Raw genomic sequence first — 13,419 nt, forward strand, 5'->3', positions numbered from 1 at the left:
GAGAGCTGAGAGATGCATTAGTATTCTCTCTGCCCCATGTTCTGCTATGTTCCATGAGCTTTAGGTATACAAGTTTCATTGTAGATGTGTCACTTAGGGATGAGCATCTCACAGACACTTATTCTCTGTTTGGCCAGTTGTGAAACTCTGTAATAGTCTCCATCTGTTGCACAAAGAAGCATCTTTGATGACTGATGAGAGGTATACCTCTCAGGCTAGTCCAAAGGTCTCAAGTAGGATGAGCTGGAGGAAGCCTAGGCCCCAGGTGGGGATGGGGACAGTGTGGGGAGAGTCTAACTAGCTAAGCAGAGAAGATGTGAATCCTGGAGCAGGAGAATCTGATTCTACCTCTTGCTACAGTTCATTTCATTATGTTTAATGACTGGTCTTGGCTCTCCTAAGTCTTTGGTCCTTTTAAAAGGTATTCACTCAACAAAGACGGCAAGTTTTTTTTTTTTTAAATTTGCACCCACTTAACCAGTGCCTCTTACTCAGCCAGGTTCACCCTCCTGCTCCCCTGTCTTAGTCAAAACCTTCTCCCGGCCAGCCACCTTACAGCAATTGCTTTCAGGCAGTGGCTGTTCAGCTCTAACCAGGAGATCAGCTGTGCAAGGCTGCAGGGCACCAAGTTTCCTTTCAGTTATCTGCATCCACAGCTAATGTCTGAGCCTCAGTTCATAAGTGAGAGTACATTCCATGGCTTTTGCCTGCCTGTCTTGTTTCCTTTCTGTTAGCATGATGAGCTACCTGGACAGAAGCAACTTAGGGGAGAAAGGGTTCACTGTCTGGCTTCTAGTTTATGTGACAGTCCATGGTTGCATTGAGTCACATCTGCAGGTGCTCAAGACATCTGGTCACTCGCATCCACAGTAAAGCAGCCAGGAGCAAAGGATGAAGGTGTGCTTGCTGTTTGGCTCACTTTCTCAGTGCTGTACGGTCCAGGATCTGCCCAGAGAATGATCCTGCCACAGTTAAGCTGGGTCTTCTCACATCAGTCAACACAGTCCAGATAATCCCCACAGGCATGCCCAGAAGCCCATCTCCCAGGTGGTGCTAGACTGTCAGGCTGACAATGACCAGAGAGTCCTTCCTACTGTCTTTGTGTTCCCAGCAGAATTACATAAGGTGCAAAGGCAATGTTTTGGATGGTGTGACTTGGAAGTAAAAATGACAGCTTATCAGGTTAAGCTTGCCATTTGCTCTTCGAAGTAAATGCCCATTTTTGAAAAATAATCACCAATCTCTAGCTACACCATTCAGATACTAATATTGAACCGGTGTTGTAAACACCGGTAGCCTAAGTGATTCGATTTCAAAACATCCCTGTGGAACCAAACACAGGAGCTTCCCTCATTAATTAACTAAACACAAAATAACATAGCTGCATTATATAAAAGTACTTTGATCAGGGGTTGGAGGGATAACTTAGCGGCTAAGAGTTATTGCTCTTGCAGAGGACCAGGGTTCAGATCCCTGCACCCACATGGTGGTTCATAACTATCTGTAACTCCAGTTCCAGGGGGATTCAATGCCCTCTTCTGGCCTCCGTGGGCCACTTACACACATGCAGACACACATTAACTAAATACATGTTCAGCATTCTGCTCCATTTTCAATCCACAGTTCACAAACCTGACTGTCTGCCACCCCATTCACACTCACATCTCCCCAGAGGTCCCTGCAATGTTTGGTGTTCACTGTACTGTTTACCCAACCACAGAACAAAGCATACCTTTCAGTTATCAGATCACTTGAGAAAAGAAGACATAAGGGTTGATTATAAGATAAAAGGTTACTCTTTATACCTAGATCCATTTTTTGGAAATAACTGGTTATATACCAGTAATGAGGTTACTTTGTTTACACTATGAAGAGTATACCTCGTAATTCTGGTATTCATTACTTTCTTAAAAATACACCAGACAGATATAGATCAAACTCCTAGAACTTTTCCAGAGAATTGTGACCTCAGCTAGACTTTAGGAAGCCCACACTGAGACTATTAAGCCACACTGATATAACTCAACTAACCCTTAAAGTACCTCTGGACAGCAGTGCCACCATGGGGAGAAGCCTGCGTTCTAAGCTCACCAGTTTTTACCACTCAGGTGCTTGGCTCCCACACATCACCTATGGCTCAGGCTCACCTACAGTCAGCAAGGATACAAAGCACAGCCCCGGGGGCTGAAGAGATGGCACAGCAGCTGAGAGCACTTGATGTTCTTGCAAAAGACCTAGGTTCAGGTCCCAGCATGAAGAAGGTGGCTCACAGTAAGTCCAATTCCAGGGAATCTGACACCTTCTTCTGGCCTCCCCAAGCACCAGGCTTACACATGGTTCATATACCTACATGCAAGCATTCACTCATACACATAAAATAAAAGTAAAATCTTTCTTAAAAGATGTCAGTTCTTGGATCCTGAATGATAACTCTTCAGCATAGCCACATAAACAAATGTTTGGAAAGAAGTGGAAAATTGAGGAATGGACCTAATTATCACTGAAAACCACACAGACACCGTATGTCTAAAGGTATCCATTTTCTTCAATTTTTGAATAAAATTTAACCACAAGTGAGCAGGGGAAACTACATTTTTTTAAAGAGAAAATTGGAATTTAATAATTAGAATAACCAATGAACAAAAGAAGCTCGGAATAGGAAGTAAGACCTCCGGGAAAGACACTGAGATGTTTAGTGATGTTTGCGTATCTTGAACCATTGAGGTTTAAAATTCAACATTAGGCAACAGGGATCAGATAATTTGTATGGTGGGACGAGGATACCTACCTCCAGATCTCAGTAAGGTATGGAGTAACTGTCCAAAAGCCATGAAGAGATTAATGGCAGAGTGCCTCAAAAAGGAAAGAGATGAGGGACCACTCTTTCCCCAAATTCTCGCCTTTATTGAGGTGCTGGCTGGCTCATTGCCAAAAATTCACCGCAGTGCATCAGTACATATTTTTAAATAAAACTCATCATAAAAAGTATCAGATTTTAAGCTTGATTTTACACAAAATGCCATACACCCTTCTCCTTCCTTCCTTCCCTCCTTCCTTCATTCTTTCCTTCCTTCCTTCCCTCTTTCCTTCCTTCACTCCTTCCTTCCTTCCTTCCTTTCTTCCTCCCTCCATTCCTCCCTTCCTTCCTTCTCTCCCTCCCTACTTCCTTCTGTATTTTTTTTCTTTTTCTTTTGATCTGATATCTGGGATTAAACCCAAGGCCTTGAGTGCTCTTTTTTTTTTTCTTTACAAAGCAATATCATCCTAACTTTGTATCAAATGTAAATAATCCAGAGAAATTTTGTTTAATCTGTCTATATATTTATTAACAACGTAATCAATGCTATTCTACAATGGTATACCCAAGACCACAAAGCCCTTGCCAATGAAACCTATTGTAGGGTAAGTCACTCAAATTGATATTTAACACATACACACATATATGACCAACACAAACTGTAGCAAGGATGATAAAGAACAGAGAGATCCATTCACATTGGCAACTCAGGATATGACATTTAAGCTGATGCTTGGGTATGAGGAGGTTGGCAGAGTATGTGTTTGCCAGGAAAGAAGAATGGGAGCTTTGCCAAGCCAATTAATACCCTTCACAGTTTAAGGACACTGTTTATTACTAAATTTTTATAGCAATCCATAATGGATCTTCTAGGTTTTAAACTCACTCTCATCAATATAACAAATGTAATTTTGTAACAAGTGTGAATTATTGTATACAGATTGGTTTTCCCTGATACCAAAAAACTAAACTAAGAATTTAATTCATTCAGCATGTAGACAAATTCCAAATAATAAATTCAAATGATATAAGAATATATTAACAAATGAACCACATTTAGATCTTTTAAGTTGAGGACTTCAACAATTAGTGCATTTACATTTCAGGTGTACATTAACTAGTTTGTCTTGGCACACGAGATTTTACTTTATTGATTTTTTAAAAATGATCACATCACACATGTATGTACCATCCCAATTTAAAAAGGGAAAGTTGTGGCTAAAGAAATGGCTCAGCAGTTAAGAGCAAGTACTGCTCTTGCAGAGGACCCAAGTGTGGTGCCCAGCACCCACGCTGGGTAGCTGATAACCATCTGTAACTCTAGCTCCAGAGAGATCAACATTTCGGGCCTCCACAGACACTTGCAGTCATGTGCACATACCCACATACAGACACACACACGCACACGCACACATTGAATTAGAGAGCTAAACTGGAAACCCAAAACAGGACTGAGCCCTCCTGCCCCTTCAATAGCATTACTGAGGATGCAAAAGGCCTCCATAGGCATTTTGGGCTTTCGTGACAGTGTTGTCCATGCCTATCCACACCCTCTTGTACACTTGAAGCCTTCCAAGGCAAAGTTGTTTTAGAAGAGAAAGTCTCGCAAGCTGTAAAACAGCATGCGGCACGGTTACACTCGAACACTGATCATATACATCCTGTCTCTCTGCTTCCCCCATCTGTCATAGTCAGGGAGACTTGATCATTTCCTGTGGGATTCTCACAGTCACATCCTGAGTGGCCCCTGGGACTTGCACCTCTCACAGAGGCCAACCTCCTTGCACAGTGCTGACACATTAACCTGGCTGCAGGAATGTTCTCTGCACAGTCCATTCTTCATCAAAATGTTCTGCTTGCTTATTTCTCATCTGAACGTGGAAGCTCGCTGATGACCACAGCTGAAATGGTGATAACGGTGTGTTCCTGCAATTGAACTCTAAAAGGTTCCCCCTGATTACATGTGGGAATCACCTTCTCTTTTTACTACCGTTTTGATAGGACAGGTTATTCCTAAAGGAGTTGGGTGTAGCACTTAGCATTTACAGGCTGAAGAGCTGAGATGGTTGTCAAGGATGGTGGTATATTATGAAATCATTTAACGCCACTGAACCTCAAATGCTTAAGATGGCAAATGTATGTTTATTACTAGAAGAAAAATGAAATATGCATACATATTTAAAGGAATACATTATTTCTACTCTGTTCTATAAGTAATGTCATATGGTCAAAATTAATGCAGCATTGACCCTTTTCTCATTAAATTCCTGTTTATAGCCATAACCATACCCCTCTGCTCAGAGACCCCCCACGGTTGGACTTTTGTTCACAGACACCCTCCTTCTTCACTTGGGGCTTTCCCTTTAAGCAGATTTCTCTCTCCCTTAAAATCCAGCCTCGTGCAAAGCTACCTCCTACTCAAAACCTTCTTGACTACATGGCCTTCTCCCCAACGCTAAAGAAACAGAATGCCGATGGGTACAAATGGCAGTTCCTGTTGATTTTGTTGGCATTTCCTTTTCTACCCAGTTTGAGCATCTTTTCACATGATTACTGGCTATCAGCACCTGCTCTCCATGGAATGCCTATTTACCTCATTTCATTTCCCCTTTTTTCTGTTGGGCTGTGAGTCATTTCTATTTCTATATCAAAGAAGATATGAATATTATATATTAAAATATTCTTATGTGTATTATAAATCCTCTTTCAAATAGTTAAAGATCATTGTTCTTCTTTTTAAGATTTTAAAAAACAATGTTCATCTCCCCAATCTGTGCAAACTCTATAATTTGTTTATTTTATTCAGCTATTTGATTTGATCCTAATTTTTTAAATATTTTACTTATTATTTTTATTTTATATGTATGTGTGTATTGCCTGCATGTAGGTAAGTGCACCCGTATCATGCAAGGCCTGCAGAGGACAGAAGAGGCTGTCGGATCCCCCGGAACTGGAGTTACAGACAGTTGTTAGTGGCCATGTGAGTGCTGGGATTCGAACCCAGATCTTCTGCAAGAATAGTCAGTGTTCTTAACCACTGAGCAGTTGATCCTAATTTTTGAGAAGCCAGTTTGGATTTCAGTTCAAACTGCATGGAGATTTAATGTTAATTTTGGAAGAGTTAACAGGACGCTGATGTAGAGCACTGAGAGTCTCAAACCAAAAGCCCTGTGCATCTTTTCATTTTTAGATTTATTCTGTGTTCTTTAGTCAGATTTTAGATGTTTCACAATTTTCATCTCTCCCTTTTGATATATAATGTAGTTATTTTGCAATGTAAGAAATGTATTTTTTTCCAAAATTGAAAACTATAAATATTAGCTGGGTAGGATGGCACATGCCTTTAATCCCAGCACTTGGGAGGCAGAGGCAGGTAGCCTTCTGTGAGTTTGAGGCCAGCCTGGTCTACATAGTGAGTTCCAGGCCAGGTGGGGCTACAGGGAGACCCTGTCTCAAAAAGATCAAAGAAAGAAAACTATAAATGTGTAAAAATTAGTTTGTTAATATTATTGTTGATTCTGTAAGTCTTACTTTTTCTACTAAATAAAGCTAGCTATTTATTTACTCATTTGCTTACTGACTTGAGTTTTTCAAGACAGAGTCTCAGTATGTAGCCCAAGTTAGCCTTCAACTTGAAATCCTCCTGCCTCAGCTTCTCAAGAGTTGAAATTACATGCATGGCCACCACATGCAGCAGCAGTTTGAATTTCTGTGTAATCAATGTGTCTTACTATTCTGTTACAGATTTTGAACCTCTGGTCTTGTTTAAACACAAATCTATCACCCTTGTGTGAGATACAGTGAGAAAGACAGACAGACAGCCACGCATACACACATGCACGCGCACACACACACAGCCCTGAATTTTCTTCTTAACATTTTAGTTATTTATTGTTTATACTCCAGCATTTGCTTTTTGTTTTGGCATTTATTTGTTCATTTGGTTGGTTTGGCTTTTACTTAGAGACAGGGCCTCACGCTACAGCCCAGGCTGACTTCAATTCTCTTGCCTCAGCCCCCTGCATGCTAGGATAACCGGTGTGTACCACTCATATTGTTAATCCACCTGGGACTCACTTTTGTATACGGTTACATTTTATCTTCACCATGAGGGGTGGCCCTTACAACTGCGCAGTTTATTAATTGACCTAACTTCTTCCCACTGACTTGTGTCAACATGTTTATCATGTGTTAAATTCTTGGACATTCTGGAGTCTCTATTCTGTCCCACTGATTATTTCGCCTCTCAGTGTATTCTGATCTCATGTTGATTTAATGCCAATGGTTTTCCATTATCTCATGGAGACATAGAGCTTCAGTTCCCCTTTACTGATCATTTTCATACTGTTAAAGTCTACTGTCAGACAACTCATTTCCTCATAAACTGTTAAACAGCTTTACCCATATTTTAAAAATTCTTTTGGATTCAATTGAAATCGTATGATATCTGTATGACAATTATAGGAGAATTGAAATTTTAATCTGACTCTCAAGCTATACACTTCCCACGTCTGTATACTTTTCAGTTATTATTTTACCTACTTCAACTAGATTTCAAAGTTTTCTTCTTATGATGATGCTTATTTTCTTGATGAATTAAGCTAAACTATTTTTAAATTGATGAATAATCTTAGCACTGAGTTAAAAATTGTATGCATGTCTTCATTTCTATACAGGGAGAAACAGAATTATTTGGTATTGACTATTGCTGATTTCTGGAAATACAACATGGCTGAACTCATTGAAAGAGATTAAGGTATGAGCCCTGAGGGGGAAAAACAACTTTGTTTTGTTTTGAAAATTAAGCTTTTTTTTTTTCCTTTACTGAAATCTGTAATTGGTGCAAACTTATCTGAAATAGTTTCAGAAATATTACCTCTGTTTATTCTTGCAATTAAAGATATTATCTAAAATGAAATATTTGGCTCTGCTTCTGGAAACAAAATCTCTGAATAAAGTCATTGAAGGATCATCACTCTGAAGTCTTACCTGACTAGAAAGTTTAGAAGCTTCCACGGCGTGTTCAAAATCTGGTCTTCCGATGACAGAAGGCTCTTTATTCATTCTTCCTTGTCCCTTCTTATATTCTGCCTAAAATGAATAATGAGAAAATGCTAAATATCCCTACTTTCCAATAAAGAATTACATTAACATTAGTCAAAATATAACAGTTGCCTAGTTCATTTAAAATATTTCGCATATACATCAAATACTAAAATACTGACCGCTAAAACTGAAATTTATTTCAGAGTTTCTTAAGGAAATTCAACTTTTAGTTGTGAAACAATTATTTATTTTAGTCTCAGTAACCAGTCATAATTATCTTTATACTTGTTTATTAAAAATACCAGGGGCTTTCCTGGATAACTGAGACCCTGCATTCTTTAAACACGTACAATTTACGGTTTTGTCCATGGAGGACTGGTGTTTGATTAACATGCAGTTGAACTTAGTTTCATTATTGATTCTTAAGGTGCACTGACGCTGTGTTACTCCAATATCTAACTTGAGCAGTATCATCTTTTCAACCAGGATTTTTGTTGTATTTAAGTAGAATGGTGTTAGGTTGGGAGAGCACACAGAGTGAGTACTGGTGTAAGAGAATCAGCAAATTACCAGCAACAGAAAGGAAGTGGCTAAACTGAGTTCTCTGGGTAAAGATGAGGTGAGAGATTAGAGAGGCAGGAAGACTGACCATGGGACTTCCAAGTTGAGCTGTCTGAATGTGGTTTATACCCATAGAGTGTGCATCCTTCTAAAAATTATGCTAATAGTCAAGCTGAGCAGCGGCAAGGTGGGGGAGTGGGGCAGTACATGCACGTCTCTGGGAATTTACATAATCGAATAGATAACTTAGGACAAAACTGCTTCAAATAGATTGATTATTCTAGCTAAATTAATCATTGAACTACCAATGCCATGCTTTGTCTCCTACAAAAAAAAAATCATGTCTACACAAGATTAAGAAAGAGAAATTACATTGCTTATGATCTTGGAGACCTGAGTTGCCTTCTTGATATCCGGTCTGTCAAGCTCTGCTGTGTATGTATGGGTGTCCTGCACATCTTTTCTGTAACAAATCTGATCAGAGATCATTTTGATTAGAGAAAAGAATTAGTCATTTTGTTTAGTTACCTTTACATCCATAACATTATTTATCTTTGCCATAATAGTTTTAAGAACCTACTGGCCTTAAGGTACTTTTTATAGTTTTTGTGCACACCATTCATTTACGCAAGTACCTATGTCTCAGTGTATATCTGAAATAAATATACAGTATCTAATAAATAGAAGAACAAGAAGGGGACACAAAACCACCGTAAGGATCTTCTACACAGCACTATATGAATGCAATTGTCCCTAAGTGCTCATGTTTATATTCACACCCACATCCTTGGTCTTACCCACACACTCCCCTCCAGGGGATGCAGGGTGAGCTCAACACACAAATACAGGAAATGACTCCCTCGGGAAGGGAAGGTGGTGAAGCTGTAACACTCTCCATCTTCTACCCTGACAGCTACAACTTTCTCTTCCTTTTCAACTGAACTCTTCAGATGTTCATGCTTAGGAGATATTTATCTTCTAATAAATGCCATCGCCATGACTTAAATCTAGCGCAATAAAAACAATTGCATTAAGGAATCTCCTCCCTCAGAATGATTGTTAGTTATAAGCCAGAAACAGTATAAACAGTAGAGATTTACAGAGACAAACAGGCAAGTGTCGACATGTATTCCATATCATGCGGCTTGTTTCATTACCCTGACTGATGGATGGGTGGGAAGATCAGACCAGAACTGGTGTAAGGCATGATGGTCAACACCTACTCATCTCTCTCTACTTCTTGAAATTTGTCATGATCTAGAGAAAAAATTGCCAGGTGCTGGCTCTCTCTGGCAAGAGGCTGGCTGCCTTGTCTATTAGAGCACATTCTGCTAAAGTTATATGCAAAGTATATCATCATTTTTTAAAAACCCATCATTATTTTATTCAGAGCATAGAGAGATAGAATAGAAACTTATGAACTACTGGACACCTGTACAAAGGGGCAAAACATGCTCCTAATGTTGCCTGCAAACTTTCTGAAACAGCATCATACAGCATACTTGATAAGAATTTAGATTTCTGAAATCCATTTACAGTCCTCTGTAATAGAATTATGTTTAGTGACATATATATATATATATATATGTAGAGAGAGAGAGAGAGAGAGAGGAGAGTTCCCTCTATTAAAGGCCTTTGCTGCAACATCTGATATGTGTATTAATACTACTGTATCTTATTTTCCTTCCAGTGTTGCAGAGTTTTTAAAAAACTTCAATGGGTTTCCAATGCATCATATTCTCTTAGTTCAATGAAATGCTTACACACATTTCTGCCTACTCTTTTATGAACTTGCAGTTGCCTTACTACCAACACTACTTTTTTTGTTTGCTTGTTTGTTTGTTTTTTTGGTGTTTTTTGAGACAGAGTCTCCCTGTAGCCCCAGCTGGCCTGGAACTCACTCTGTAGACCAGGCTGGCCTCAAACTCACAGAGATCAGCCTGCCTCTGCCTCCCGAGTGCTGGGATTAAAGGTGTGCGCCACCACACCCGGCCCCCAAGACTACTTTTAAACTACGTTTATTACCATAAACCTGTCTAACAAATGAATACACCTTAAACACAATTAGTATAATTTCAGCAAGAGCATCTGCTTTCTTTGGCATTTATATTTTCGTAAGCTTTGCCTAAACGAGTAATTTCAGGCAGGTTTGTGCATACAGATAGTAAAGAAATGTAAAAATTAGTTGAAAACTGAGTTATTGTATTGGGTGAATTTTAAATCTTCAGGACGTTTTAAACAGGGCAATTTTGTTGGCTTCAAAAAGCAATGCACTCATCCACAAATGAAGGGAACTCAATTCCAGTCTACACCGTGTTAAACACAAGCTGTGTAAACAAAAAACAGCTCTCAGGTGAAAACAAACCAAAATTATTACCTACCCCCAAGACTAATGGTGTCTAAGTGACTGCATTCACATGAAAACCACCAGGAGGGAAATGCCTTTTTGTTTAGAAAAGAATGAGAGTAAAAATGGAAACCCGTACTTTTTGAAAAGAACTGCAATGTTTCAGAAATCTCAGCTTTACATGGGTTACCTAATTATACGCTGTTCCGCCTAATGACTGCGTGAGGAGAGGTGAACAGCACAAAGACGGCAGGAGCAGGACTTTGAATAGGGCCCCATCATCCATGTAAATTGCAAATTAGAGGCCAGCATATGTGACTCAAAACAAATATTAAGATTGACGTGAGCTGTACATTCAAACAAGAGGAGACCACAGAGCTGCACAGGAGAACAGGGCAGGAGCCTGCTCACCAGCTGGAGCGTCCACAGCACCACTGCTTGGGAATACACCACAGGAGAGGGAGCTTCCATCCAGAACGTTCTCAGGTACCAAGCACCTCATCTCAATCTCTGCAATGATGGCTGAATGTATATGGGGTGGTAGCATGGCTTCCTGGGTGGATTACTTGTCTCCCTTTGTCTACCAGCTTGCTAGGTTTGCGGGAATGTATCTGATGCTCTGCTGGTGGCTGCAATGTGTTTACATTCTATGCTGCATTGCATCAGAACCCAGGAAGAAACAGAAAGCCAAGCTACAGAAGGGAGGCTGGGGTGTGTGTGTGTGTGTGTGTGTGTGTGTGTGTGTGTGTGTGCTGAATCAACTCAAATTCTAAATGCTATACTGGCACAGTGGGCTGACCTCCTTATGACAATATCTGATCTACAGTTTCAAATAAGGACACTAAAGAAGAGATCACTGAGCATCATCAGGCCAAGGTGGGGATAAGCTAATGACCAACGGTTAACTTGATGTTATTTCCTTTAATGTTTTATTTCCAACTCTGACCCAAAGCACAGCAGAAAATAAATGAAGAGGAAGAGAAACAGGAGGGAGAGGAGGAAAAATGAGGAAGAAGAAGAAAAAGAAGCAGAAGCCGAGGGGAAGAAGGGGGGGAGGAGGAGGAGGAAGAGGAGGAGGAGGAGCAGGAGGAGGAGGAGAAGGAGGAGGAAGGAGAGGAGGAGGTGGAGGAAGGAGAGGGCAAAGGGAGGAAGGGGGAGGAGGGGGCAGGAAAGAAGAGGAGAAAACACGAATACTAGAACTAACCTCTAATTTAGACTATCATGTATCATAAGGCCTTACTCCCTCCTATGGGACTTTTGCACATGACCATATCTGTTAAGCCAAATTCCCTTTCTGTTCAATTTCAACCATGTTCTTAATTTTAAACTATTTGTTCTTAGTAATGAACGTTAGGAGCACTTTAGTAAATCCCATAAAGGAAACAACTGGAATTTTAATGGGAATGGCACTAAATTCTATAAAATGACTTAAAGAGAAAATGGTATCTCAACAATATTTCATCGTTTTCCTTAGAGAATATGGCATATCCCCCATTCCTCAAAATCTTCTTTATGCCTTTCAGTAATGATTATCACCGTGTTATAGTTGAAATGTGCCACTTTGTCTCTTTAGCAGTATATTAGAAGGCAGAAACTTGCCTGCAAATAGAGTCTGATCTCTTCTATAGGTACACCTCAATTTTATTCTAACGACTTGATGTCTTCCTATTCCTCCCCCTCCCTCCACTGAATTCATTTGCTGCTTTTTTCCATGTATCAGTTTGTTTTCCAGAAATGATTTCTTGGGAGTAGATTTATATTAATCCTTTTTTGTGTGCATGTGTCTATGTGTGTCTGTGTGTGTCTGTGTGTGTCTGTGTGTAGGTGTGCATGTCCATGCAGAGGACAACCTCTGGTGGTGGTCCCCGGGTACCTTCCACCTTTTGTTTGAGACAAGATCTCTCAATGGCCTGGACGACCATCACATAGGCCACTGACTGGCTCCTGAGCATCCAGGGATCTGCCTATCTCTCCTCCAATTTTGCTATTGTCAGTGTTACAGGAATGCACCATTGTGCTGGCTTTGTATATGGGTTTTGGGTCTCCAAACTCTGGTCTTTATCATTGTGAGGTGTCTTAGTTAGCTTTCTGTGGCTGTGATAAACATTCTCACACATCAAACTTGGGTAAGAAAGGGTGTATTTCATCTCATACTTCCAAGATATAGACTCTCTTTTAGGAAGTCAGACAGGAATGCAGAGAAGGAACCCAGAAGCAGCAACTGGAGCACGGACCACGGAGGAATGCTGTTTACTGGCTCGCTCCTCTGGCCTGAGCTCAGCCTGCTTTCTTACACAACCTAGGCCCACCTGCCTAGGGTGCCATCACCCACAGTGGACTGGGTCCTCCCACATCACTCAGCAGTCAGGAAGTGTTTCACAGGCATACCCACAGGCCAACCAATATGGGAAGTTCCCCAACTGAGGTTCCTTCTTGCCAGATGTGTCAAGGTGCTTTACTGACGGTCATGTCTCCATCCTCAAGTATCTTTATTTGGAAACTGCTTCTTACTCTTCCTCTGTGATTAGGTAGTTCTCCTGAATGCAGACGAACCTTCCTGATCCCAGGGGTGGCCATGGGACACAGGCCAATTAGGTACCAAACCTACTTAGAAACCATGATTAATGAAAGAGTAGAGTCAGGGCCAGAATCATCCAAAGGACCTGAA

The 13,419-nt window shown here is 40.4% G+C and overlaps 1 protein-coding gene across 1 annotated transcript in view; it reads right to left on the reverse strand.

The window, feature by feature from the left end:
* The window catches only part of Nebl (nebulette), a 208,299-nt gene that overhangs the window by 88,084 nt on the left and 106,796 nt on the right, over positions 1–13,419 (reverse strand). Inside the window, exons 12-13 of the mRNA XM_029557134.1 lie at positions 8,777–8,878; positions 7,787–7,888 (exon numbers count right to left, since the gene is read on the reverse strand). Of these exons, the coding sequence (XP_029412994.1) occupies positions 7,787–7,888; positions 8,777–8,878 (204 nt within the window). The remainder of the gene's footprint in view (positions 1–7,786; positions 7,889–8,776; positions 8,879–13,419) is intronic.

This window comes from Nannospalax galili, unplaced genomic scaffold (assembly GCF_000622305.1).
Source record: "Nannospalax galili isolate Female #2095 unplaced genomic scaffold, S.galili_v1.0 scaffold487, whole genome shotgun sequence".
Classification (NCBI taxonomy): Eukaryota; Metazoa; Chordata; class Mammalia; order Rodentia; family Spalacidae; genus Nannospalax; species Nannospalax galili.